Source organism: Arachis hypogaea, chromosome 6, assembly GCF_003086295.3.
Source record: "Arachis hypogaea cultivar Tifrunner chromosome 6, arahy.Tifrunner.gnm2.J5K5, whole genome shotgun sequence".
NCBI classification, from domain to species: Eukaryota; Viridiplantae; Streptophyta; class Magnoliopsida; order Fabales; family Fabaceae; genus Arachis; species Arachis hypogaea.
Window position 1 is genome coordinate 45,055,989 of NC_092041.1, and position 27,178 is coordinate 45,083,166.

At 42.2% G+C, this 27,178-nt stretch overlaps 1 protein-coding gene across 1 annotated transcript; it reads right to left on the reverse strand.

The window, feature by feature from the left end:
• Positions 1-4,969: 4,969 nt before the first annotated feature.
• LOC140173664 (uncharacterized) lies at positions 4,970-10,228 on the reverse strand. Its single transcript, XM_072198170.1, has 2 exons — positions 7,885-10,228; positions 4,970-7,659 (listed from the first exon to the last, which is right to left on the reverse strand). Exons 1-2 carry the CDS (start codon positions 10,226-10,228, stop codon positions 4,970-4,972), a joined length of 5,034 nt encoding a protein of 1,677 aa, XP_072054271.1.
• Between the last annotated feature and the right edge of the window lie 16,950 nt (positions 10,229-27,178).

A 27,178-nucleotide genomic window follows, 5' to 3' on the forward strand; every position in this document is an offset into this window, starting at 1 on the left:
CATCCAAACAACATTTACTTCGAATTTCAATTTCTTAAATTGTGAAATCTATTTTATACATAGTCCTCAAACATTATAGTTCAATTATCATATTAGGATTGAAACTATAACTGATCTAAAATGTTTTTTTTTTTTAAGATCATGGACCTATAAAAATATATACTATAAAAAAATATACAATAAAAACAAAGTCCTATTTCAATTGATAAGATCGATCACATAAATTAAATGGCTCCATCAAATTCTATTATATATATTATGATAGAAATAACATTATTTTATTTATAATTTTTTAGATTTTTTTTATTATTCGGTTTTTATTTACCTTCCATCTCATTTATCCTTCTAACCAAATATATGGTCCATATTCTTTTTACAATGAGCATAATTTGAATAATATCTATAGATAATATGCATGAACGTATCCAGATTTTTTTTTTCTTCAAATACTAATTTATGCCTAATATATAATTATATACTATTTGATTTTAATCCTTATATTTCTTAGACTATTAAATATGCTCTACTAACCTAAAGTAAAGAAGTCTATCACAAATTCATATTTAGATTCTATATATTTATATTCCACAAATAAATATGAAAAAAATTCTAATGTTATCTCCGAAACATTTTATATATATAGTGACAGGAAAGCAAGTAGGTTAGTTCCATTTGAAATTTAGTAATAACTATAACAAATATAAGTAATAAGCTAAGTGAGGTATATATAGTGGACCCAATTTCAGTTACAGATCAGAAAAGTTTAAAGGGCAAATATGGAGAAGGTGATCCTCTTTTTTGGCTACATTATTATTATATAATGGAGAAGGTTTTCTACTTTACATGTTGGATACGAAAAGAATATTTATACCAGCAATGGAATTTCTTCTATTTTTAATTTTATTTAAGCTAATTTTTATTAGAATTGCATGCAAGACATACTGCTACAAACTTGATTTTATACACGCAGGAGGAAGACTGTTTTAATTTGTTATAATATTTTATCTATTATTTCTTATATAACATTGTTAATTTTGGCGTTCATAAATTCCCCAATTTTCACCTTGAGATAACAAACACATTTTTCATGAAAGGTTTTGTAGATATATAGAATCAGTAAAGACTAAAAGACTAAAGAGAATGCGTTAAAAGCAACTGTATGATTACTCTTTATTTTATTTTATAGATAGATTCGTATGTCGTAGAAATATTATAATCTCCTTTTCTGAGCTATTTTTCTTTATTTACGGGGCCCATGTTCAAGGAAAGAAAAAGGCTGAATACACAGTATTATCCAAGCTTTCAAAAACTTTTGGCGTAAAATACTAAAATGTAACTCCAATTACATGCCTTACCCCCAATTGATTTGCCTAACCCAATGAGCCTACAAGAGCTGGAAAGCCACACACACCAACAATATTTCAATTTTTATTGTATGGGTTTTGTTAATATGTTTTTTTAAGGTTATTTTTAGGGTAAAATTTTTAAAATTTTTCTTTTCAATAAATGTCCTATAAAAGTATTACAAATTTTTTGGATTTTTAACAAAATCTTTTATATTGAACACCTTTAACATGTGTTTAAGGATATGTACAGAATGCTTCTGATACGATATAGGAGGAGGATCGGGAACCCGCGGGACGAGTCAGATGTTGGATTGTCCAGATGGAGAGGAGGGGAGGTACCTGCAAAGACACTCCGACGCCCAAGTCAGAATGGATCAAAGAGGTGTGAGATATGAGGTATGAATGAATACCTGGAAGGACTTGGGTCCTTTATTTATAGGAGTTTGGTGGTTTATCTTATCTTATCTGGCTAAGATAAGGAAGATGTTTGAATTCAAAAGTTAGTTAGGAACTCCTAGAGAGCCGGTTCCCGGGCTTTCAACAGGGTGAGTCGGGTTGGTCCGTTTTGCCCGGGTTCGGGGTCGGTCGTGGACCCGGGGTCCATGGGCCGGGTCCGTAACAGTTGCCCCCCGTAGCGGGAGAGCGACTATGGTCGGTTTGTCGCTAGAAGTTTTTAAGACGTTTCCCGTCGTGGATCCGGTGCCGGGTCGAGCGTTTTGCTGTGATGGGAAGTCGGTTTGTCGATTTCGTTTGGTAAAAGACTCGTCTTGGCCGTATTTTGGGTCTTTGACGTGACCCTTCCGTGCCTGCTGCGCCCGTCACGTCTTTTGAGGCGTAATTGATTGGTTTGCTTTTCCAAGGGGGTATTAATTGGGGAGGTGTTTTCCCTTTTTTGCCCCGCGAGTTTTTATTATGTCCAGGGCCAGTTGCGTCTTTTTGTCTTTTTGAAACCGTTTCGCTTTGGCCTTTATTTCCCTCGTCCGTTTTTCTTTTCAAAGAGAACTCTTCATTTCCTGAGAAAAACTGTTTAGTGGTTTTTGCTTTCTGGTGCTGTTCTGCTTCTCCTTATTTTTCCGTTTTTCTTCAAGTTTCCTTCGAACTTTCCAGGTTGGTAGTTTCTTTTTGCTTTTCATACGTTTGTTTGTGTGACTGTTTTCTGTTTTTACCATGCTTTGTTCTGCCTGCTTCCCTTTTTGTTTTTCCTGTGTTTGGTGTTTTTCGTTTTGGGAAGGGGCTGAGCACCGCCATTTTCTGTTTTGCTTGTAGTGGTGTTTAGGTGTTTGTAATTGTATCGAGTTGGTAGGCTGATGGTGGTGCTCCTCCGTTTTAGGTATGCAGCGTCGGAGAAATGAGGGTGTGGGTGCCCCCATTGCCCCTTCCAGGGGCGTTCCCAATCGCTATGGTTGGGTGACCAGCGATGTGTGGGGCGTTCCGTCGCGGATGACGGAGGGTGATCTCCAACGGCTCCGCGACCAGGGGGCGATTTGTGGTGGTGGTGAAGAGGAGGGGCGATACGAGCTCGTGCTCCCTGATGCTGATGAGCGCGTTTGCTATCTAAACCTCCGTTCACCCACCGTGCCGGACTGGATGTGGGTCTATGAGTCCATGTTTACTCGGCTCGGAGTGCGCTTCCCCTTCTCCCCGTTTGTCCAGGGTTTACTCAGTCGGTGTTCTGTGGCACCGTCTCAGCTTCATCCGAACAGCTGGGCGGCCGTTCGGTGTTTTGAGTTGGTGTGCCGATATCTCGACCTCCCGGCTTCCGTACCCGTTTTCCTTTTCCTTTTCTTGTGCACTCTTCCGACTAAGGAGGGGAAGCACAAGAAAGGGTATATGTCTTTCCGGGCTCAGCCTCATCGTCGGATTTTTGGGTTGTTCGAGGATTCTTTTCACGGGTTCAAGTGGGAGTATTTTAAGGTGCGTCCCGTTGAGGGGCACCGCCCGTTTTGGCTTACTTTGGAAGGTGAGCGCCGGTTTCTGACGTACTGGAATTTTGGCGCCGGGTCGTCGATTTTGACTAAGGTTTCTTATGATGATATGTCTCGGGAGGATCAGGATATTGCCAGTGTTTTGTGGCATTTGTTTGGTGAGCGTCCGCTGAATCCTCGAGACGTTATGGGGGATCCGAGGCTTGTCGGACATATATTGGTGTGTTTCCGTTTTTTTTTTTTTAACTCCTCTCCTTGTTTTTCTTTTAGTTGAGATGGCTGGCGGCTTGACAACTTTGGCGAGGTTGAAGGCCGCGTTGGTTCGGGAGGAGGGGGGTCGTCTCCTTCGACTCCTGTTTCGGGCCCGGCCGTGGATTCCCAGGTCATTCCTCAGGAGGTCGTTTCGTCGGGAGCGGCTACTGGTGCTGAGGTTCCTCCTGGATCGCCTGAGATTGTTGTGATGACGGCTGCCGAGGCTTCTCGGAAAAGGAGTAGGACTGAGGAGCCGGGTAGTGAGACTTTTGAGGAGGAGGGTTTGGTTCCTAGCGTGATGGACCGTCGTTTCGACGCTACGGGCTTTATTGATCAGCACTTAATGCCTGGAACAGAGTCGTTTTTTGATGGTTGTGACGTCGCTGGCCAGGCTAAGTCGATTTACCGTGCCCTTCTTCGTTCTGCTGTGGTTGTTCGGAAGGCTGAGCCTATGATGGCCCAGGTGGGTTTGTTGGAGAAGAAGCTTCGGCAGGCCCAGGCTGATGTGACCAAGTTAAAGGAGGAGCTTGCGACAGCCAAGACTGCGAAGGAGAAGGCGGAGAAGTCGTCGGAGGATGCCGGGGCGGAGATTCTCCGACTTGCCGGCGTTGAGACTTCACTTCTTTCTCAATTGGCTGAGGAGCGGAAGCGTTCTTCAGATGCGAGTTCTCAAGCTGCCTTGCTTCTCGCCGAGTCGGAGACTCTGATGGCCGAGGTTGAAGCTTTGAAGAAGGAGAAAACGGCTTTGTTGGCTGATGCTAGGGATGCCGTTGCTGCTACCGAGGAGACGATGAAGGCGCAGTTTCTGGTACTGGCCCCTGGCGTGGATGTGTCCGTAACGGGAGCTTTCAAGACCGTCCGTGATGGTCGGATTGTTGATATCGAGTAGTTTTTCTTTGTATTTTTAGATCTGAACTTGTTTAAACTTTTTCTAATGGCTCGAGGGCCGTGACTTCGTTTTGTATGATATTTCCTGACCGTTTTTGGGTCTTCGTATGATCCGTTTTGGAGCGTTTTATTTGGCCGTTCGGGCTTTAGGTATTTTGTTTATCATAACCGTTCGTTTGGTCGGTTTTTTGGATATCCGTGTGTTCGGCCTGGGGGGTGATCAATCCTCCAGTGGTGGCCGTGTCTTTGTTCCGTGTTTGAGAAACGGTGATGGCTTGTAATGGAGATGAAGTGGAAGTAACTTAAAAAATTTTATTTGAATGGTTGGGCCTCGTTAAAACCCTTCGTGAGGGAAAGAGTACCCGAGGTTCTAAAAGACGAAAATGATTAAAAAAGAAGTAGAAAAAACAAATGGTGACTTTAAAAAAATAAAGGGTAACTTATTTAAGTGTAGTATCTTCGTAAGTTGGCTGCGTTCCAAGTTCTCGGTATCTCGCTGCCGTCTAGTCGTTCGAGTTTATACGCTCCTTTTCCAATTATGGCCTTGATTCTGTATGGTCATTCCCAATTGGGGGTGAGTTTTCCTTCTCCTGGGGTCGGAAGGCCGATATCGTTTCGTCGTAGGACGAGGTCGTTGTCCGCGAATTCTCGTCGGATAACGTCGTGGTTGTACCTTAGGCTGACCCTTTGTTTAAGTGCTAATTCTTTGACATGGGCTATGCTTCTTTCTTCGTCCACGAGATCTCGTTCTGCTTCTTCGTCGTTACCTCCAACCGTTCTTCTAGGGCTGGGGTCCCCGATTTCCACTGGGATGACTGCTTCTACGCCGTATGTTAGTCGGAAGGGCGTTTCTCCCGTGCTCGTTTGGGGTGTCGTTCGGTATGACCATAGGACTGATCCCAACTCGTCTGCCCATAGCCCCTTGGCTTCGTCAAGTCGTTTCTTAAGTCCTTTGACGATGACTTTGTTGGCGGATTCCACTTGTCCGTTTGTTTGGGGATGTTCTACCGAGCTGAAGCGATGGGATATATGCAATCCTTCTAGGAGTTCTCTGAATTTCTTGTCTGTGAACTGGGTTCCGTTGTCGGAGATGATGATTTCGGGGATTCCGAATCGGGTAATGATTTGTCGCCAGACGAATTTCTGGCATTGGGTAGCCGTGATAGAGGCCAGGGGCTCGGCTTCAATCCATTTGGTGTAGTAGTCTATGGCGACGATGAGATATCTGAGTTGGCCGGGTGCCGTGGGGAAGGGCCCGACGAGGTCGATTCCCCAACTGCCGAATGGCCGTTCAGCCGATATGATACTGAGTTGGTGTGGTGCGGCTCGGTGGATATTGGCATGCCTTTGGCATTTGTCGCAGCTTTTTGTTAGTTGTATGGAATCTTGAATGATTGTGGGCCAGAAGTAGCCGGCTCTGGTGATTTTTTGGGCTAGCGTTTTTCCCCCGATGTGGTGACCGCAGCATCCTTCGTGGATCTCGCGGAGTATGTATTCCGTGTCCCCGGGTTCGACACATTTGAGTAGGGGCTGCGAGAATCCGCGTTTGTATAGTTGTCCCGCTATGATGGTATAGTTGGCGGCTTCTCTCTTTATTCGCCTTTCCTCTTTCGGATCTGGTGGGAGGATTCCGTCGCGGAGATATTGCAAGATAGGGTATGTCCAAGACTCTCGATTTGAGGAAGTTAGGTGTGCGTTGATTTCTGTTGATACGGAAGGCGACTTGACAGCCTCCTGGATTAGCGATCTGTTGCCGTGTCCTGACTTCGTGCTAGCTAGCTTGGAGAGTAGGTCTGCCCTGGCGTTTCGCTCCCTGGGGACGTGCTGTATGGAGACGTTTTCGAATCCTTCTTTTAATTCATTTACTTTATTGAGGTATTGTTGGAGCAGGGGGTCTCGGGTTTGGTAGCTCCCGTTGATTTGGGAGCACACCACCTGGGAATCGGTGTTGACCTCGAGTACCTTTGCGCCGACTTCCCGGGCTAGGTTCAGGCCTGCTAAGAGGGCCTCATATTCTGCTTGGTTATTTGATACTGGAAAATCGTATCTTATTGATTGTTCAATTGTGATCCCGTTTTGGTTTTTGAGTATGATTCCTGCACCTCCGTGAGTGGAGTTTGATGAGCCATCGACGTGCAGTTTCCATGGTTCGGATGTCAGTTTGGTCGGGGTCATTTCAGCGATGAAGTCGGTCAAGGCCTGCACTTTGATGGCGTTCCGGGGTTCGAACCCGATCTGGAATTGGGACAATTCGATGGACCATGCTAGCATTCTACCCGCTAGGTCGGGTTTCTGCAATACCTGTTTGACCGCTTGGTCGGTTCGGACCGTTATGGGGTGGGCCTGGAAGTATTGTCGTAGTCGTCGGGATGCTGAGAGGAGTGCGAAAGCCAGTTTTTCCAATCGTGAGTAGCGGGCTTCTGTGTCTTGTAGGACTTTGCTTATGAAGTATATGGGTTTCTGTTCCTTTTTCTCGTTTTCCCGGATGAGTGCTGCTGCGATTATTTCTTCCGTTATGGAGAGGTACAGGTATAGTGTTTCCCCTGTTTGAGGTTTTGCGAGGATTGGAGGCTCCGTTAGGACCTTCTTGAAGTGTTGGAAAGCTTCTTCGCATTCTGTCTCCCATTTGAAGGGGGTTCCTTTTTTCATAAGTTTGAAAAAAGGGATTGCCTTTTGTGCCGAAGCTCCGAGGAACCGGGATAGTGCGGTTAGTCTTCCGGTAAGTTTTTGGATTTCTTTGAGGTTTTTGGGACTTGTCATCTCAAGGACGGCACGGCATTTTTCCGGGTTTGCCTCAACTCCGCGTTGTGTGATCATGAATCCGAGGAATTTTCCTGCTTCCATTCCGAAGGCGCACTTTGTTGGGTTGAGTCGCATTTGGTGTTTTCGCAGGGTGTTCATTATGACCTTTAGGTCGTCGGTTAGTTGCTCACCGGATTCCGTCTTGGCGAGCATATCATCTATGTAGACTTCTATTTTGTTTCCGGTTAAGTTGCGAAATATTTTGTTGACGAGTCGCTGGTAGGTGGCTCCGGCGTTTTTCAAGCCGAAGGGCATTACTTTATAGCAGTAGGTTCCGTCCAGTGTGATGAATGCTGTCTTTTCTTCGTCTGGCCGGTGCATCGGGATCTGGTTGTAGCCGGAATATGCGTCCATGAAGCTGAGGTACCGGTGTCCGGATGCTGCGTCCACTAGTCCGTCGATGTTTGGTAAGGGGAAGGCGTCCTTTGGGCATGCTTTGTTGAGATCTGTGTAATCAACGCACATTCGCCACTTCCCGTTAGATTTTTTGACTAGTACGACGTTGGCTAGCCAGGTCGTATAAGGGAGTTCTCGGATGAAGTTGGCTTCGAGTAGGGCTTTTACTTGTTTTTGGACCTCGGCGGCTCGGTCTGGTGACATTTTCCGTCTTCTTTGCGCCACGGGTTTGGCTAGGGGGTCTACTGCCAGATGGTGAGACATCAGGTCGGGACTTATTCCCGGCATATCGGCTGGTGTGAATGCGAATAGGTCTCTGTTTTGTTTCAAAAGTTGCGAGAGTTCTTCTTTGAGGTCGTGCGGGAGGTTTCTGTTGATGAACGTGTATTCATCTTTGGTTGGCCCTATTTGTAGTTTTTCCATGTCCCCTTCTGGTTCCGGTCTAGGTTGGCCGTCAAGTCGTGCGTCTAGGTCAGCAAGGAAAATTCCGGCCGCATCCCGGGATTTTTTCCTTAGGGCTAAACTATTGTTGTCGCATTCGGCTGCAACTTCTCGGTCTCCGCGAACGGTTCCAATGGTGCCGTCGTCGGCTCTGAATTTCATGAGAAGGTATTTGGTGAAGATGACTGCCGAGAAGTCGTTGATTGTTTTTCTCCCGAGAATGACGTTATAGGCTGTGGAGTCTTTTAGGACGACGAATTCGGATAAGATCGTCTTTCTCTGATTGCTTGTTCCTATGGTGATGGGAAGAGTAACCGAGCCGTCTGGTTTGAGGAAGTTATCTCCGAGGCCCGTGATGCCGTGGCGGTGCGTTTGGAGGTTGTCGTTGCGGAGCCCGAGTTTGTCGAAGGCTCCTCGGAAGAGGATGTTGGAGTCAGCGCCGGTGTCCACCAGTATTCTTCTTACTAGCCCTGTTCCGATTCGTGCCGATATGACGAAGGGGGCGTCTTCGGCCGAGGTGCCGTGTTGGCAGTCTTCCGGCAAGAAAGTTATCGCGCTGTCGGCTATGGTGACTGGGTCGTGGTTCCTGACGGCCATTATCTTGAGGTCTTTTTTCATTGTTAATTTTGATTTATTTGACACGTCTTTGCCCGTGATGACGTTTACTATGATGGTCGGGTCTTCTTCGGGGTTTTCCCTGGACGGTGGTTTTTGAGTTCTCGGGTTGCGTCCTTCTCTTTCAGGTGATTTGTCTCTGTCGGCGCGCCTTGGTTCTCTGATGAATTTGACGAACTCTGGGAGTTTGCCGTCTCGTATGGCTTGCTCAAGAGCATCTTTAAGATCGAAACAATCTTGTGTTTTGTGGCCGTATCCGCGGTGGTAGTCGCAGTAGAGAGCTTTATTTCCTCCTGTCCTTTCCTTGAGTGGTCGGGCTTTGGGGATGACGCCTCGATCTGCTATTTGGTGGTATACCTCGGTTATTGGTGCTGTTAGAGGGGTGTAGTTGGAGAATTTTCCTATTCTTGGTGGTCGGTGGGTTGGTCGAAGGCTGTCTCGTTGGTTCTCTTTTGGTGGTGGGTTATGACGGGGGGTCGGATTGCCGTGTTGGGTGGCGACGTGTTGCCGTTTATTGGCAGCGACGACCTGGCTGACTTCCTCGTCGTTAATGTAGTCTTTGGCGACGTTCTGGATTTCGTGCATGGTCCATACTGGTTTAGTGGTGAGGTGTTTGCGAAAGTCTTCGTTCATGAGTCCGTTAGTTAGGCAGAGGCTGGCGACGGAGTCTGTGAGTCCGTCGACCGTCAAGCATTCATCGTTGAAGCGGTCGAGGTATTTCCTTGTAGATTCTTCTTGTTTCTGCGTGACCCCTAGCAAGCTGATGGGGTGTTTGGCTTTGGTGATTCGGGTTGTGAATTGGGCCATGAATTTTCTTGTAATGTCGTGGAAACTGGTTATGGATCCGTTTGGGAGGGCGTTGAACCATTTGATCGCCGGTCCGGCAAGGGTTACTGGGAAGGCTCTGCATCGGACCGCGTCGGATGCTTCTTCCAAGTTCATTCTGGCTTCGAAGGCCGTTAGGTGTTCTTGAGGGTCCTTAGTGCCGTCGTACTTCATGTCGGTCGGTTTGTCGAAGCCTCTGGAGAGTTTTGCTCTTAATATTCTTTCTGTGAAGGGCGTGGCTCCCATTATGGTGTGGTCGTTCCTTGTGCGCTTGGTGTGTCGTCGTTTCGGGTCTTCGTCCGAGTCGTGCTGACGGCTTAGGTCGCGGGACGCGCTGCGGTGGTGTTTTTTGTTGTGTCGCCGTTCTGGCGAGTTGTCGTGTCGGTGGTCGCGTGAGTGGCTACGACCGTTTCTTCTATCGTGTTGCCGGGTTGGCGACCTTCCGCGGTAGGATCGTGGCCGGGATGTTGCTTGGCTTCCCCGTTCGTTGGCGTGTTTTCCTTTGTCGGTCAATTTACCTTCAAGTTCCTGGACTCGGAGGCAGAGGTCCTGAATGATGTGTGTTGCTTTGTCCCTTGTTTTTTCGGGTTGTTGTGGATCTGTGATCATGTGCTCGTTTGTGCGGTGGATAGTGCTGGCTATCCGGGCTTGGTTCAGGACCTCCTGTTGTTCTGGGGTCGGATGACGTGGTCTGGAGTCGTCTTGGCTTGATGGATTTTCGTCCAAGATACCCTCCATCTATTCCGACTGTCGCAGGTCCCCACAGACGGCGCCAATGTACAGAATGCTTCTGATACGATATAGGAGGAGGATCGGGAACCCGCGGGACGAGTCAGATGTTGGATTGTCCAGATGGAGAGGAGGGGAGGTACCTGCAAAGACACTCCGACGCCCAAGTCAGAATGGATCAAAGAGGTGTGAGATATGAGGTATGAATGAATACCTGGAAGGACTTGGGTCCTTTATTTATAGGAGTTTGGTGGTTTATCTTATCTTATCTTATCTGGCTAAGATAAGGAAGATGTTTGAATTCAAAAGTTAGTTAGGAACTCCTAGAGAGCCGGTTCCCGGGCTTTCAACAGGGTGAGTCGGGTTGGTCCGTTTTGCCCGGGTTCGGGGTCGGTCGTGGACCTGGGGTCCATGGGCCGGGTCCGTAACAGGATAATTATTAGCAATTTTTTATTAATCTTCATAGAACTATGAGAAAAACAATATTTTGCGTCTACCAACACAATATTATTAGTTGGAGTAATAGTGTTTTTTTTTCTTATATGTTTTTCCAAATTTTGTATTTTTTATTATATAAATATAAAAATTATTTTATTTCTCAAAACGTGCATAGTTATAAAATTGGATAAATTTGTGCACATCTATTTTTGGCATCTCAATACAAATTTATTAAAAGTCTCTCTAAAAGACATATTATTTTTCGCTCATCACACACGAAATGAAACTCTATTTCCTTAATGATACCTGCAAAATGATGAAAGATAAAAAATGTGCAGAAATTTTAATTCACACTTCTAATAATAACAATTAATAAAATACCGCTATCTCCACCTCCACTAGGTCCACCTAAATTATAACCTCCACCTCTACCACCATTATCTTCACCTCCACTACCTCCACCTCCACCTCCACCTCCACCCCATTCTCATCTCCACCACTATCATCTCCACCGTCATCTTCATCATCGTCACCGTTATCAATGCCTCTTTCTATACGTCAACCTCTACCTTGACGCCCCCTCCCTCCCTTCCTCTCGATCGTGCCACCTAGCTCGTTTACAACCTCGCACCCTCCCATCCATGGCATCCATCGAATCCTCAAGTGACATGAGGGAAATCGTCGGTTTAAAATTTTCCCAAAAATAATCTCGTCAAAGTATAAATCCAAACCGACAAATAACCCTCAAAGTTTAATTTATTTGTCACTTAAGTCAAACCCAATAAAAACTGAGAGTATTTAAATCTCGGATCATCTCTCAAAGAATTGCAAGGAAGTGAACATATTATTGGTTGTGAGGTATTTTGGGATTTTTGAAATAAGAGAAAAGAAATGTAAATAGCAATAAAATAATCTAACAACTAAAAAAGGTATTGGCAAGGAATGAGAATTGAAATTTCTATCCTCATTATCATCCTCAATTGTGATAGTAATTATCTTTTGCTCTCACTTAGTCATCCTCTAACAGTTGAAGGAAAGTCAAGTGAGCAAAATTGACTCTAGTCCACAAGTCCTAATCAAAGATTAGCTTTAGTAGAATTCTAGCCAATTAGCAATCCTCAATCACCGATGAATAACAGAATTTGACAACTCAAGAGTCTCCAATTACTCAACCCAAGCCAAGAATATAAAATTCTACTCTAAAATTCAACCAAGCATGGAAAAATTGTAAGAATAATAAAATCTAAAGCTACCAAATGTAAGATAACAATAATAACAACTCAATTAAACATCAATAAACAAAGGAACATTAAATTGCATTAATAGAAAATCCAAATCAATAAGAGTGCATCAACAACAAAATAACCAAATAAAGAAATAACAAGTAAAACTAAGATACATAAGATAAAAATAAAATATTTAAAAGAAGAACAAAAGCAAAATTGAAAATAAGTAAATGAGCAAAACAAAAAAAAGTTACCTAATCTAAGCAACAAGACAACTGATAGTTGTCAATCACGAACAATCTCCAGCAACGGCGTCAAAAACTTGGTTCGTAAAATTTGAACTAGCACAACTTAACCGGCAAGTGCACCGGGTCATTCAAGTAATACCTCAGGTGAGTAAGGGTCGATCCCACGAGGATTGTCGGACTGAGCAAGCAATGGTCGTCCTGTTGAACTTAGTCAGGCAAACAGTAAAAAGAATTATATTGTTGTAAACGCATAAACAAGTGAACAAGAAAATAAAGAAAGAAATTAAAGGGTTTGGAGTAAAATAATAATGAGATATTGATTAAGGTTTCGGGGATATTTACTTTTTCCAGATTAAAATGTCTTACTAACTATTTTAACAATGAATGATTCATTCTATGGCAAGTCATAAGTGATTAAACCCTAATCTCTTAACGATTTAACCTCCTGTAATCCTCATCAAACACCACTTTCGTGGTCACTCAATTCCGATTAGAGGGTTAAGTTCAGAAAACTAGTTTAACGCTACAAAAACCGAAATTACCCAAAGCTAATAGGATTTCATGTCACATATCCTAATTAGTTCATGTAATTAGCAATTTAGGAGGAATTTGTTCATATATAGTTCAAGCGAGATAACTCTCTCAAGAATCACAAGAACTCAAGTAGAAGAGGGTCATACTCTCGTTCCACCCAATTCATAAGATGAAGAACAAAAATAATCCTTAGAATTGAATCAAAACATTAATTAAAATAGAAGAATAATAGTTCTAATCCATAGAAATAAAGAGCTCCTAACCTTAACCAGGAGGTTTAGTTGCTCATAACTTACAGAAAAAACAGGGTTATGAAAAGTGTAGAAGGAAGAAGATCCTAAACCTAAGTGATCTTTTCCTTTAAATACTAACCTAATAATAAATGCCAGACCAAAAGGATATTATTTGTAAATATAAATAACAAAAATAAAATAAATAAGTGCTAAATCCACTTGGAGGCCCAAAGAGGTGTGAAACGGGCTGCTGCTGGCGTTCAACTTCAAGAATGGGCGTGAGACGCCAGGGGAGGAGTATAACGTTGCTAGCCTGTGTTCCCCTGCTGACGGCAAACGCCAGGTGGGTGTTCAGCGTCCAGGAAGGGTGTTGCCATCATTTTCCTTTCTTGCTCCAAACTCCTCCAAACTACTCCTGATTTAACTATAAAAACACAAGAAAAACTCAAAATAGCTTCCAAAGGTTATTTTTGCACTAATAACAAGTAAAAGTAAACAAAATCTAATTAAAAATAATATAAAAATAACAGTAAAAAGGATATAAAATGCTCGGCGCATCAAACTCCCCTCTAGCTCCTCCAACACCACGAGTATTCGTCTATCACACCGCGAGACACGCCACCTAGACCACCTTTACCATGAAGATTTTTGATGCTTCACCTTGAATATCCCTTAAAACCACCAGACCGATTAACCATCAACTCTGTTACCACTTGTTAAGCGGCCGTGGGGAGCTCTCGACCACCGGGGAGATTTCGGAGAGGAATCAAGTGAGATAACATAAGATGAGAAGACAACACATCCAACTTAAAACCTTAAGGTATTAAGTTAATGGGTCTTTTATCTTATAAACTCCTCACTCTTCCTTGCTTTCTTCAATGTGGGACTAATTTTACTTCTCCTTACACTTGCAACATTAACACGTCACACACCAGGCCAACTTTCTAGAAGGCCACTTCAAAGACCCATTTGGGCATGTCACACGCCAACCAGGGGAGCACTCCCAGGAAAGAAAAATGATGGTGTTTTGCACGCCAAGTGGGGGCGTTTCACACGCCACATGGCCCAAGTCTCCACAAGCAAATTTTTGCAACATTCAAAGCCCACACTTTGAACTAATGAAGCCTTGAACCGGAAGACACAAAGCTAAAGATTCAATGCCAAAGATTTGATTTTATTTTGTTTTGAATTAAGTTTGAATTTAATAATTAGGTTTTGTTTTGTTAGTAGATAAGGTTCCTAGAAACGCTTTGAGAATCATCCACCATCCGGGGATCAGCCCCTTGGCTGTTTTCTCAATCATGAGCTACTAATCCTCTTGGTTAAGGTTGGGAGCTCTGTTTATTTTTTATGAATTATTAATCTAAGTGTTCTATTTTATATGAGGTTTATGCTTTGATTTAATTCATGATTGATTTTTTGTTCTTCATCCCTAAAGATTTAGAATTGTTGGAAAATATTCTAACTTCGTCTTAGATTCCAAATATTGTTTTGAAAAAATTTAATATTTGAATTAGCTGAAAACTCTTTCACATTACTTTTTGATTATCCTAGGAATAGGTTCAAAGAGTGTACGACACTTTGTGAGTTTCAATTGTTGAGAGTAGTTTGAATATGTGACATATTATTCAACCTAAGAACTACTTTTGAATCTTACTTGAAATTGAATTAGAATTGTGCTTCACCTCTTTTTCTTAAGTAATCGACTAAGGAATTAGCTGTTAATTAAGTTAAAGAGAAATTAAATTACCAAGGAATTGGAATTTGAATATTTATGATTTGTGATGATTAATCTTTGCATACCTCATATAAATAAACACAAGAATTATTTTCCTAAGGAGTGAACATCTTTGACACCTTAGCTATCTTTATCATTTTACTTTCTCAACCAATTTTAGTTTGCTTTTGTTTAATTTTCTGTTTTCATGCTATTTTATTATTGAAACACTTATTCATGATTGTCTGACTAGAGTAGTTAATTGACCATTGTTTGCTTGATCCATTAATCTTCGTGGGATCAACTCTCAGTCATCTGAGGTATTATTTGATATGACCTGGTGCACTTGACGGTATTTTGTGGCTTGTAAAATCTGCTCACAAGTGTAGGAAACTGTCACCGTCGCAGGAGCTTCTGCCGACGCTCACCTAACAAGCTCGAAGGGAGCAGTGCGAGAGAAAGGGACCGCGATGGGCTACTAATAAACAACGATGCCTCTAATATCCACGACTTCTTAAAGACTCTGACCTCTCCCTTCTAGGCAGAGGAGAATTAAAAATCGTTCTAGGTGGTGTACACTCACGCCTGCCTGTAGCATTATGTGTTTGAGGGTTCTCACAAAGTCTTGGTTTAGTCTCTTGACTCCTCGCTCATTTGTGTTTGTTGTATATGAGACCTTTGAGCATCCTGCACCTACAGTTCCAATTCTTGTATCTTTCTAGCTATTTTTTGTATCACCCTAGTATTTACCTCCGCCTGTCCCTCCAGCAGTCTATTTCCATCATTTCCTTCCTCTGGATTACAAAGAGGTTGTTGTCCATCGTTAACGATGTTATTAACCTCTCGATTCCTCGAAACTTGATGAGCTAAACCCCTAGAGTCATGATTCTGACATAAATCGTTCTATTCATGCCCACTTGCCCAGGGATAACAACAGTGTGATGAATACTTTGTAGTCTCATCCTGTTCATACACTAGGTCGAGCTATACGATCCGGGCTGACCGAAGACAAGAGCGACCGACCTCTTAAGGTTAGATCGACACCGGCCTCTCCTTAAAAGAGTTCGGCCAAATCGCCATAAAGGCCCAAGTAGGCCTAAACGAAGGAACGAAACCCACTCTAAAGGCGGCTAGCCTAAAAGAATAAGGCGGCTTCCCTCAAAGATAAGATAAGATAACTAACTTATCTTAAAGGACACTCCGCACTACTATAAATCCACTAGAACACCCAGGTATATCTTATACTCTGATTCTACACAAAAAAACCTGCCTAAAGCATGTGCTAACTTAAGCATCGGAGTCTCTTGCAGGCACCACCACCCTCTGGTGACAAAGGATCAGCAGCATCTCCAACTCTACCAGGTCAGACATAGCAGCACCGACTAGCATAGAAGATCTCGTCCGAGATCGACCTTCAGTTTTAGGTAACCCTCGGAACATTGGCATCGTTGCCAAGGAACCTGGAAGTCATTCCATCATCATGGCAGACAACCTCGACAACGATCACAACTCTCACTTAGAAAATAGAACGCCGCTTAAAAACACGGATACCACATCCAAGGATGCACCTCAACCCAAGGGAGACAAGCAGTCTCCAAACATAGAAATTTTAGATGCCCTCCGAGAATAGCAGGATCGTCTCAAGCAGCTCGAAAAGGAGGCCGACATCAGTGGGAAGCCGAAAGAGACCTCCAGAGAGAAACAAGATGGCGCCGAGAGCTAGAGAACAAAATCCTAAAGCTCGAGGCCGATCTCAAGACCAAAACTACTCGATCCAGCCACGAGGACAACCCCCACATGGACTAAGATTCGTTCACAAAATAGATTATGAAAGCTAAAGTCCCGAAGGATTTCAAAGCCCCCGACATGGCTCTGTATGACGGTATGTCTGATCCAAGCTATCATCTCAGCAATTTTAGAAGTCGGATGTATCTTATGGAGGCCTCAGATGTAATCCGTTGTAAAGCTTTCCCGACCACTTTGACCAAAATGGCAATAAAGTGGTTCGACAACTTGCCACCAAGGTCAATAGCAAGCTTCAATGACCTCGCCAAGAAATTCCTAGCTAGATTCTCCATCCAGAAAGACAAAGCCAAACATGCCCCAAGCCTGTTAGGGATTAAGCAAGGAGATCAGGAAAGCCTCCACAACTACACAGAAAGATTCAACAAAGCATGTCTGGACATAAAAAGTCTGCCAATAGAAGCAGCCATCATGGGTCTCATCAATAGTCTGCAAGAAGGACCCTTTAGCCACTCCATATCAAAAAAGCATCCAACATCTCTGAACGATGTACAAGAACGGGAAGAAAAGTACATTAACATGGAGGAGAACTCTCGATTAGGAGAAACCTCAAAATTTGGACTCTCTTACCCACCTCGGGACAAGGACAAAGAGTCTAGAAAAAAAGAAGAACAGCTTACTAAAAAACCTAGAAAATACCACAGCTATACTCCACTCAGAGTGTCCTTTGTGGATGTATACAGAGAGATATGCAACACTGAAAAGATCCCACACCCCTCATCCGATTAAGCATAAAAGAGGAAGAAGTCGGACAGAGTATTGCGAATACCAATGAATGCTATGACCTAAAGAACATCATATAAAAGTTAGCCCGAAAAGGAAGATTAGACAAGTTCTTGGCAAACAAAACAGATGAACCAAAGAAAAGAAGAAGGGATGAAGAGATTGGACAAGCTAAACGTCCCCATCACACCCCTGAGAGGCATGTTCACATGATCAATGGAGGATTCACAAGAGGAGGGATCTCTAAGTCGTCACGCAAAAGACACCTTAAAGAGGTACCATGTTGGAGGAGGAGACAGGTCGGTCGACCTCCCCAATATCACCTTCACTCAAGAAAATGCCACGGGCATTATCCCAGGGCATCATGACCCCGTGGTCGTTACCGTAATACTTGCCAATGCCAACCTCCACCAGACAACGCTAAACTAGCTCGCCGCCGTGGTCTCCACTCCACACCTATGCATGAAGTTCCCCATTCCGGAAGGGATCGCTACCAAAAAGGGAGACAAAAAACTCGCCCGACGCTGTTACAACGAAAGTATGAACCTTAAAGGCGACCCCAGAGGAAAGACACCAATACTAAAGAACTCGTGGGAATTCGAGCTCGCGAAGAACTCCGCCCTCAGCCAGAAGGTGAAACCCAAGAAGTTTAAATTAAGGACGCTCTAGAAAAAACAAGTATAGGAGCAAATTTGAGGGAAGACTTAAAGGAACTGCTAATAAAGCTCCAAAAAGATAACTCCGACCTCTTTGCATGGAAGGCCGCCGACATTCCTGGTATTGATCTCGGACTAATGTGCCACAAGTTAGCCGTATATCCCGGATCTCGGCTAGTACAGCAAAAATGTAGGAAGCTCGGCCCAGAAAGGTTGCAAGCTGTAGAGGAGCAGGTGCAGGCCTTGTTGGAGGCAGGGTTCATAAGGGAGGTAAAGTACCCACTATGGCTAGCCAATGTGGTGTTGGTCAGAAAGTCAAATGGGAAGTGGCGGATGTGCACTGATTACACCGACCTCAACAAAGCCTACCCAAAAGATCCCTACCCATTCCTGAACATCGACACACTAGTCGACGCTTCGTCGGGCTATCAGTACCTCTCCTTCATGGACGCTTACTCGGGATACAATCAAATCCCAATGTATCAACCCGACCAAGAGAAGACATCATTCTTAACCCCGAAAGTAAACTATTGCTATATAGTTATGCCCTTCAGACTCAAGAACGCATGGGCTACCTACCAAAGACTGATGAACAAATTCTTCGCCGAGCACATCGGAAAGCTAATGGAGGTTTATGTAGATGACATGCTGGTAAAAACACGAAGTGAGGAATCGTTGTTATCCAACCTTACTAAAGTGTTCGACACCATAAGAAAGCATGGCATGCGACTTAACCCCGCAAAGTTCACCTTCGCGATAGCAGCTGGCAAATTCCTGGGCTTCATGCCCACCCAAAGAGGAATCGAAGCAAAGCCAGATAAGTGCCAGGCCATACTTCGCATGAAAAGTCCGACCTGTGTCAAAGAGGTCCAGCAGCTCAATGGAAGACTAGTGGCTCTGTCTAGGTTCCTAGTTGGATCAGCCTTAAGATCTCCCCCCTTCTATGCAATATTAAGAAAGGAAAAGAGGTTTGAGTGGATCCCAGAATGCGAACAAGCCTTCCAAGATTTCAAGAAATTTCTGGGGCTACCACATGTCCTTACACGACCCCGGGAAGGCGAAGAGCTCATACTATACCTCGCCGTAGGAAGTCCGGCAATAGCATCAGCACTAGTCAGAGAAGACAAGTGGGCAACAACCCATCTACTTCATCAGTCAGGCTTTACAAGGGGCTGAATTAAACTATCAAAAGATAGAAAAGTTTGCATACACCCTTATACTCACCTCCCGACAACTCCGACCATACTTTCAAGCGCACACTATCAGAGTATGGACCAACCAACCCTTAAAGGGGATCTTACAGAAAATAGACTTAGTTGTAAGAATCCTACAATGGGCAGTTGAGTTGTCCGAATTCAACATCAAATATGAAGCTTGGACAACTATTAAATCCTAGTACCTGGCCAACTTCATCGTAGAGTTTACTGATACTCCAGGCACCCCCACAAAGTGGAACCTCTATGTAAATGGCTCCTTGAACAAAGCCGGGAGTGGTGCAGGCGTTATTTTAGAGAGCGATCAGGGAACCCAAATCGAGCTCTCCTTAAAGTTCGAGTTTCCTGCCTCAAATAATCAAGCTGAATATGAAGCACTGCTGGTTGGTTTGAGGCTGGCTAGAGAAGTAGGAGCTCAAAGACTTACCATCTTTAGCGACTCTCAATAGTCACTTCGCAAATAGAAGGGGGATATCAAGCTAAGGATCCCACCATGAAAAAATACCTTGAAAAAACCAAAGAACAACTCGTACAATTTAAGGGATATAAGGTCCGGCACATACCACGAGAACAGAATGTCCGAGCTGATGCACTTTCAAAACTAGCCAGCACCAAACCAGGGGGCAACAATAGAAGTCTCTCCAAGAAACACTCCTAAGTCCATTGACCTTGGAGGAAGAAAATATCCTAGCTATATCGGGACAAGATCAAGGATGGATGACTCCCATAATCAACTACCTCAAGTTGGAAACACTTACCGTAGACAAAAAGGAGGCAAAAAGGCTAGTACGAGAAGCACAATACTACACCATAATACAAGAGGTCCTATATAAGAGAGGAATTTCTACACCCCTCCTAAAATTTGTCCCGTCCTCTGCTACAAGGGAAGTTCTCAAAGAAGTACACAGTGGCATGTGCGGCAACCACCTCGGGACACGAGCTCTCTCAAAAATGGTACTCCGAGTTGGATTCTACTGACCGACCTTGCAAAAAGAAGCAACAGAGTTTGTCAAGACATGCCCCAATGTCAGAAGCACTCGAACTTTCACATCGCACCACCCAAAGAGCTCATCTATGTCACTTCACCCTGGCCATTCGCCAAATGGAGGCTCGACCTCCTCGGACCCTTCCCCCTGGGATCAGGGCAAGTCAAGTTCCTCATTGTTAGAATGGACTATTTTACAAAATAGATTGAGGCAGAACCCTTGGCCACTGCCACTACTCAAAGAAGTCTGAAGTTCTTATACAGAAACATTGTCACGAGGTTTGTGGTCCTACATTCCATTACCACAGACAACGACACTCAATTTACCGACTCGGGCTTCAAAAATCTTGTAGCTGATTTGAAAATCAGGCACCAGTTCACCTCCGTAGAGCACCCCCAAGCCAATAGACAGGTGGAAGCTGCCAACAAAGTCATACTGGCCGGGTTAAAACGGAGACTACAAGATGCCAAGGGAGCTTGAGCCGAAGAGCTCCTGCAAGTCCTATGGGCATATCGGACAACACCACATTCAACCACTGGAGAATCACCATTCCGACTTGCTTACGGAATGGAGGCAATGATTCCCGTGGAGATAGAAGAAGGATTTCCCAGGACGACCCTCTATAATGAAGATACCAACTCCCAAGCTCAAAAGGAAGAGCTTGACCTACTTCCTGAAGTCTAAGAAAGAGTTTGGATTAGAGAGGAAGCCCTAAAGCGTCAAATGGCTCTGAGGTATAATCGGAAGGTAATCCAATGAAGATTCACCACCAATGATCTCATCTTAATCCGAAATAATATCAGAGCAGGTTGGTCAAAAGAAGGGAAGCTAGCATCTAACTAGAAAGGACCTTACCGAGTTGTAGAAGTACTTGGAAAAGGTTACTACAAGGTGTCTAGTGCACGGAATTATGATCACACTTTTCACAACTTTGGTATAACTAACCAGTAAGTGCACTGGGTCATCCAAGTAATACCTTACGTGAGTAAGGGTTGATCCACGGAGATTGCCGGCTTGAAGCAAGCTATGGTTATCTTGTAAATCTTAGTCAAGTGGATTCAAATGGTTATGAGGTTTTGATAATTAAAAGATAAATAAAACATAAAATAAATAAATATTCTTATGTAATTCATTAGTGGAAATTTCAGATAAGCATTTGGAGATGCTTTGTTGCTTCTGAACCTCTGCTTTCTTATTGTCTTCATCCAATCATGCGTGCTCCCTTCCATGGCAAGTTGTATGTTGGTGGATCACCATTGTTAATGGCTACCATCCGTCCTCTCAGTGAAAATGGTCCAGGCTACGGTTTTTGTACGGCTAATCAATTGTCAAATTTCTCGTCTCAGATGAAAAATACCAGCACAGCTATCGCACGGCTAACCACCTGTCGGTTCTCACTTGTGTCAGAATAGGATCTCTCTATCCTTTTGCACACTCTCACTGTGCCCAACATTTGTGAGTTTGAAGCTCGTCACAGTCATCCCATCCCATCCCATCACAGTCATCCCATCCCAACTTTTGGCATTATTTTTAGGTAGTTTTTAATAGGATATAGTTACTTTTAGGGATGTTTTCATTAGTTTTTATGCTAAATTCACATTTCTGGACTTTACTATGAGTTTGCATGTTTTTTTGTGATTTCAGGTATTTTCTGGCTAAAATTGAGGGACCTGAGCAAAACTCTGATAAAAGGCTGACAAAGGACTGCTGATGCTGTTGGATTCTGACCTCCCTACACTCGGAATGAATTTTTTGGAGCTACAGAACTCCAAATGGCACGCTCTCAATGGCGTTAGAAAGTAGACATCTAGAGCTTTCCATCAATATATAATAATTCATACTTTATTCGTGATTAGATGACGTAAACTGGTGCTCAACGCCAGTTTTATGCTGCATTCTGGAGTCAAACGCCAGAAACACGTCACGAACCAGAGTTGAACGCCAAAAACACGTTACAACTTGGTGTTCAACTCCAAAAGAAGCCTCTGCACGTGTAAAGCTCAAGCTCAGCCCAAGCACACACCAAGTGGGCCCCGGAAGTGGATTTCTGCATCAATTACTTACTTCTGTAAACCCTAGTAGCTAGTCTAGTATAAATAGAACATTTTACTATTGTATTCAGTGTCTTTTGACCACGTTACATCTTTGGTATCAGTTTTATTCCATTATTCATCTTATGAGACTATTGATCACATTTTGGGGGGCTGGCCATTCGGCCATGCCTGAACCTTCATCACTTATGCATTTTCAATGGTGGAGTTTCTACACACCATAGATTAAGGGTGTGGAGCTCTGCTGTACCTTGAGTTTTAATGTAATTACTACTATCTTTTATTCAAATTCAATCTTATTTCTATTCTAAGATACTACTCGTACTTCAATCTGTTGGATGTGATGATCCGTGACACTCATCATCATCCGTCTCTATGAACGCGTGCCTGACAACCACTTCCGTTCTACAAGCGAAAGCTAGAGTGTGTATCTCTTAAATTCCTGATGCATGACGAATGGTTGCCCTCGCCTAACAATCGAGCCTTCCATTCTGTGAGATCAGAGTCTTCATGGTATAAACTAGAATTGATGGCGGCATTCATGAGAATCTAAAAAGTCTAAACCTTGTCTGTGGTATTCCGAGTAGGATTCCGGGATTGAATGACTGTGATGAGCTTCAAACTCGCGATTGTTGGGTGTGATGACAAACGCAAAAGAGTCAAGGGATTCTATTCCGACATGATCGAGAACCGACAGATGATTAGCCGTGCCGTGACAGAGTATCTGGACCTTTTTCACTGAGAGGATGGGATGTAGCCATTGACAACAGTGATGCCCTACATACAGCTTGCCATGAAAAGGAGTAAGAAGGATTGGATGAAGGCAGTAGGAAAGCAGAGATTCAGAAGGAGCACAACATCTTCATACGCCTATCTGAAATTCCCATCGATGATCTACATAAGTATTTCTATCTTTATTTTTTGTTTATTTATTATTATTATTCGAAAACTCTATCACCATTTATTATCCGCCTGACTGTGATTTACAAGATGACCATAGCTTGCTTCATACCAACAATCTCTGTGGGATCGACCCTTACTCACGTAAAGTTTATTACTTGGATGACCCAGTACACTTGCTGGTTAGTTGAGCGAAGTTGTGAAATTATGTTTAGACCATGGTATTGAGCACCAAGTTTTTGGGGCCATTACCTGGGAATCAATTTCGAACAACAATTTAAGTATGAATCACAATTTCGTCCATCAAGTTTTTGGCACCGTTGCTGGGGATTGTTCGAGTTTGGACAACTAACGGTTCATCTTGTTGCTCAGATTAGGTAATTTTCTTTTTGCTTTATTTTCAAAAATTTTTCAAAAAAAATTTATCCCTATTTTCGAAAAAAAAAAATTTAATTAAAAATAAATCATTCTATGGCTTCAGAATTTTTAAGAATGGATTCTAGAGTTTCATAAAGCATGTTGAATCCTAGCTGGCTGTAAAGCCATATCCAAATTCTTTTGGAATGAGACTTCAACTAATCACCTCAATGCATGTAATTCCATCCTAAAGCCGGCTGGCTATTAAGTCATGTCCAACCCTTGGATTGGAGCTTTAGGCTAACATTGAAAGATTCCTGGAATTCTTCTTAAAAATTTTGAATTTCTTATTTTTTTCCTATATATTTTTCAAAAATAATAAAAGAAAATACAAAAAAAATCAGAAAATCATAAAAACCAAAAATATTTTGTGATTCTTATTTGAGTCTTATGTCATGTTTTAAGTTTGGTGTCAATTGCATGTTCATCTTTTTCTTGCATTTTTCAAAAATTCATGCATGATGTTCGTCATGATCTTCAAGTTGTTGTTTGATCTTGATATTTTCTTGTTTTGTGTCTTTTATTGTTTTTCATGTGCATTTTTGCATTCATAGTGTCTAAACATTAAAGATTTCTAAGTTTGGTGTCTTGCATGTTTTCTTTGCATCAAAAATTTTTCAAAAATATGTTCTTGATGTTCATCATGATCTTCAAAATGTTCTTGGTGTTCATCTTGACATTCATAGTGTTCTTGCAGGCATCATATATTTTGATCCAAAATTTTCATGTTTTGGGTCATAATTGTGTTTTTCTATCTCATCATTAAAAATTCAAAAAAATCAAAAATTATCTTTTCCTTTTCTCTCTCAAAATTTTGAAAATTTGAGTTGACTTAGTCAAAAATTTTTAAAATTAGTTATTTCTTATAAGTCAAGTCAAATTTTCAATTTTAAAAATCTTATCTTTTTCAAAACTTTTTCAAAAATCAAATCTTTTTCATTTTTCTTATTAATTTTCAAAAATTCTTTAAAATATTTTTCAAAAATCTTTTTCTTAATTTTATCTTTATTTTCGAAAATTATGCTAACAATTAATGTGATTGATTCAAAAATTTGAAGTTTGTTACTTTATTGTTAAGAAAGGTTCAATCTTTAAATTCTAGAATCATATCTTTTAGTTTCTTGTTAGTCAAGTAATCAATTTCAATTTTAAAAATTAAATCTTTTTTTTCATATCTTTTATATCATATCTTTTTCAAAATTTTATCTTTTGAAAATTAATTTTCAAATCTTTTTCAACTAACTATTTGACTTTTTGTTTGTTTCTTACCTTTTTCAAAACCACCTAACTACTCTTCCCTCTCTAATTTTCGAAAATACCTGCCTCTTTTTTAAAAATTCTTTTTAATTAATTAATTGTTTTAAATTTTAATTTTAATTTTATTTCTTATCTTAATTTTCAAAATCATTAACTCCTTTTCAAAATTGTTTCCGAAAACTTCTCTCTCATCTTATTTATTCATTCATTTACTAATACTTCTCTTCATCTCAAATCACTACCCCTATCCTCACCCTTGTATTTGGATTCTCCTTTCTTCTTCTACTAACAATAAGGAACCTCTCTACTGTGACATAGAGAATTTCTCTTCTTTTTCTATTATATTCTCTTTCATATGAGCAGGAACAAGGAAAAAGGCATTCTTGTAGAAGCTGATCCGGAACCTGAAAGGACTCTAAAGAGAAAACTAAGAGAAGCTAAGTTACAACAATCTAGAGACAACCTTGCTGAATTTTTCGAACAAGAAAAGAAGATGGCAGCCGAACCCAACAACAATAATGCAAGAAGGATGCTTGGTGATTATACTGCACCTAGATCCAAGTTTGATGGAAGAAGCATCTCAATTCCTGCCATTGGAGCAAATAATTTTGAGTTAAAACCTCAATTAGTTGTTCTAATGCAACAGAACTGCAAGTTTCATGGACTTCCATAAGAAGATCCCTACCAGTTCTTAACTGAGTTCTTGCAGATCTGTGAGACTGTTAAGACTAATGGAGTAGATCCTGAAGTCTACAGGCTCATGCTTTTCCCTTTTGCTGTAAGAGACAGAGATAGAACATAGTTGGACTCTCAACCTAAAGATAGCCTGGACTCTTAGGATAAGCTGGTCACGACCTTTTTGGCTAAGTTCTTTCCTCCTCAAAAGCTGAGCAAGCTTATAGTGGATGTTCAGACCTTCAAACAAAAAGATGGTGAATCCCTCTATGAACCTTGGGAAAGATACAAGCAGATGACCAAAAGATGTCCTTCTGACATGTTTTCAGAATGGACCATGATAGATATATTCTATTATGGTCTATCTGAGTTCTCTAAGATGTCACTGAACCATTCTGCAGGTGGATCCATTCACCTAAAGAAAATGCCTGCAGAAGCTCAAGAACTTATTGACATGGTTACAAATAACCAGTTCATGTACACTTCTGAGAGGAATTCTGTGAATAATGGGACGCCTCAAAGGAAGGGGGTTCTTGAAATTGATGCTCTGAATGCCATATTGGCTCAGAACAAAATGTTGACTCAGCAAGTCAGCATGATTTCTCAAAGTCTGAATGGATGGCAAAAATGCATCCAACAGTACTAAACAGGCATCTTCTAAAGAAGAAGCTTATGATCCTGAAAACCCTGCAATGGCAGAGGTAAATTACATGGGTGAATCTTATGGAAACACCTATAATTCATCATGGAGAAATCATCCAAATTTCTCATGAAATGATCAACAAAAGCCTCAACTAGGCTTTAATAATGGTAGAAGAAACAGGTTTAGCAATGGCAAGCCTTTTCCATCATCTTCTCAGCAACAGACATATAATTCTGAGCAGAGCACCTCTAACGTAGCAAATATAGTCTCTGATCTGTCTAAGGCCACTCTAAGCTTCATGAGTGAAACAAGGTCCTCCAGCAGAAATTTGGAGGCATAAGTGGGTCAGCTGAGTAAGAAAGTCACTGAAACTCCTCCCAGTACTCTCCCAAGCAATACTGAAGAAAATCCAAAAAGAGAGTACAAGGCCATTGATATAATCAACATGGCTGAACTTAGAGAGGAAGGAGAGGACGTGAATCCCAATGAGGAATACCTCATGGGATGTCTCTCAAGCAAGAAGGAGTTTCCTATTAAGGACCCAAAGGAATCTGAGGCTCATATAGAGACCATAGAGATTCCATTAAACCTCCTTCTGCCATTCATGAGCTTTGAAGACTATTCTTCCTCTGAAGAGGATGAAGATGTAACTGGAGAGCAAGTTGCTCAATATTTAGGAGCTATCATGAAGTTGAATGCCAAGTTATTTGGTAATGAGACTTGGGAAGGTGAACCTCCCTTGCTCATTAGTGAACTAGATACATGGGTTCAGCAAACTTTACCTCAAAAGAGACAAGATCCTGGCAAATTCGTAATACCCTACACCATAGGCACCATGATCTTTGAAAAAGCTCTATGTGACCTGGGGTCAGGTATAAATCTTATGCCACTCTCTGCAATGAAGAAGCTGGGGATCATTGAAGAACAACCTGCCATATTCTCATTACAAATGGCAGACAAGTCAGTAAGACAAGCTTATGGATTAGTAGAGGACGTGTTAGTAAAGGTTAAAGGCCTTTACATCCCTACTGATTTCATAATCTTAGACACTAGAAAGGAGGAGGATGAATGCATCATCCTTGGAAGACCCTTCCTAGCCACAGCAGGAGCTGTGATTGATGTTGACAGAGGAGAACTAGTCCTTCAGTTAAATGGGGACTACCTTGTGTTTAAAGCTCAAGGATCTTCTTCTGCAACTATGGAGAGGAAGCATGAAAAGCTTCTCTCAGTACAGAGTC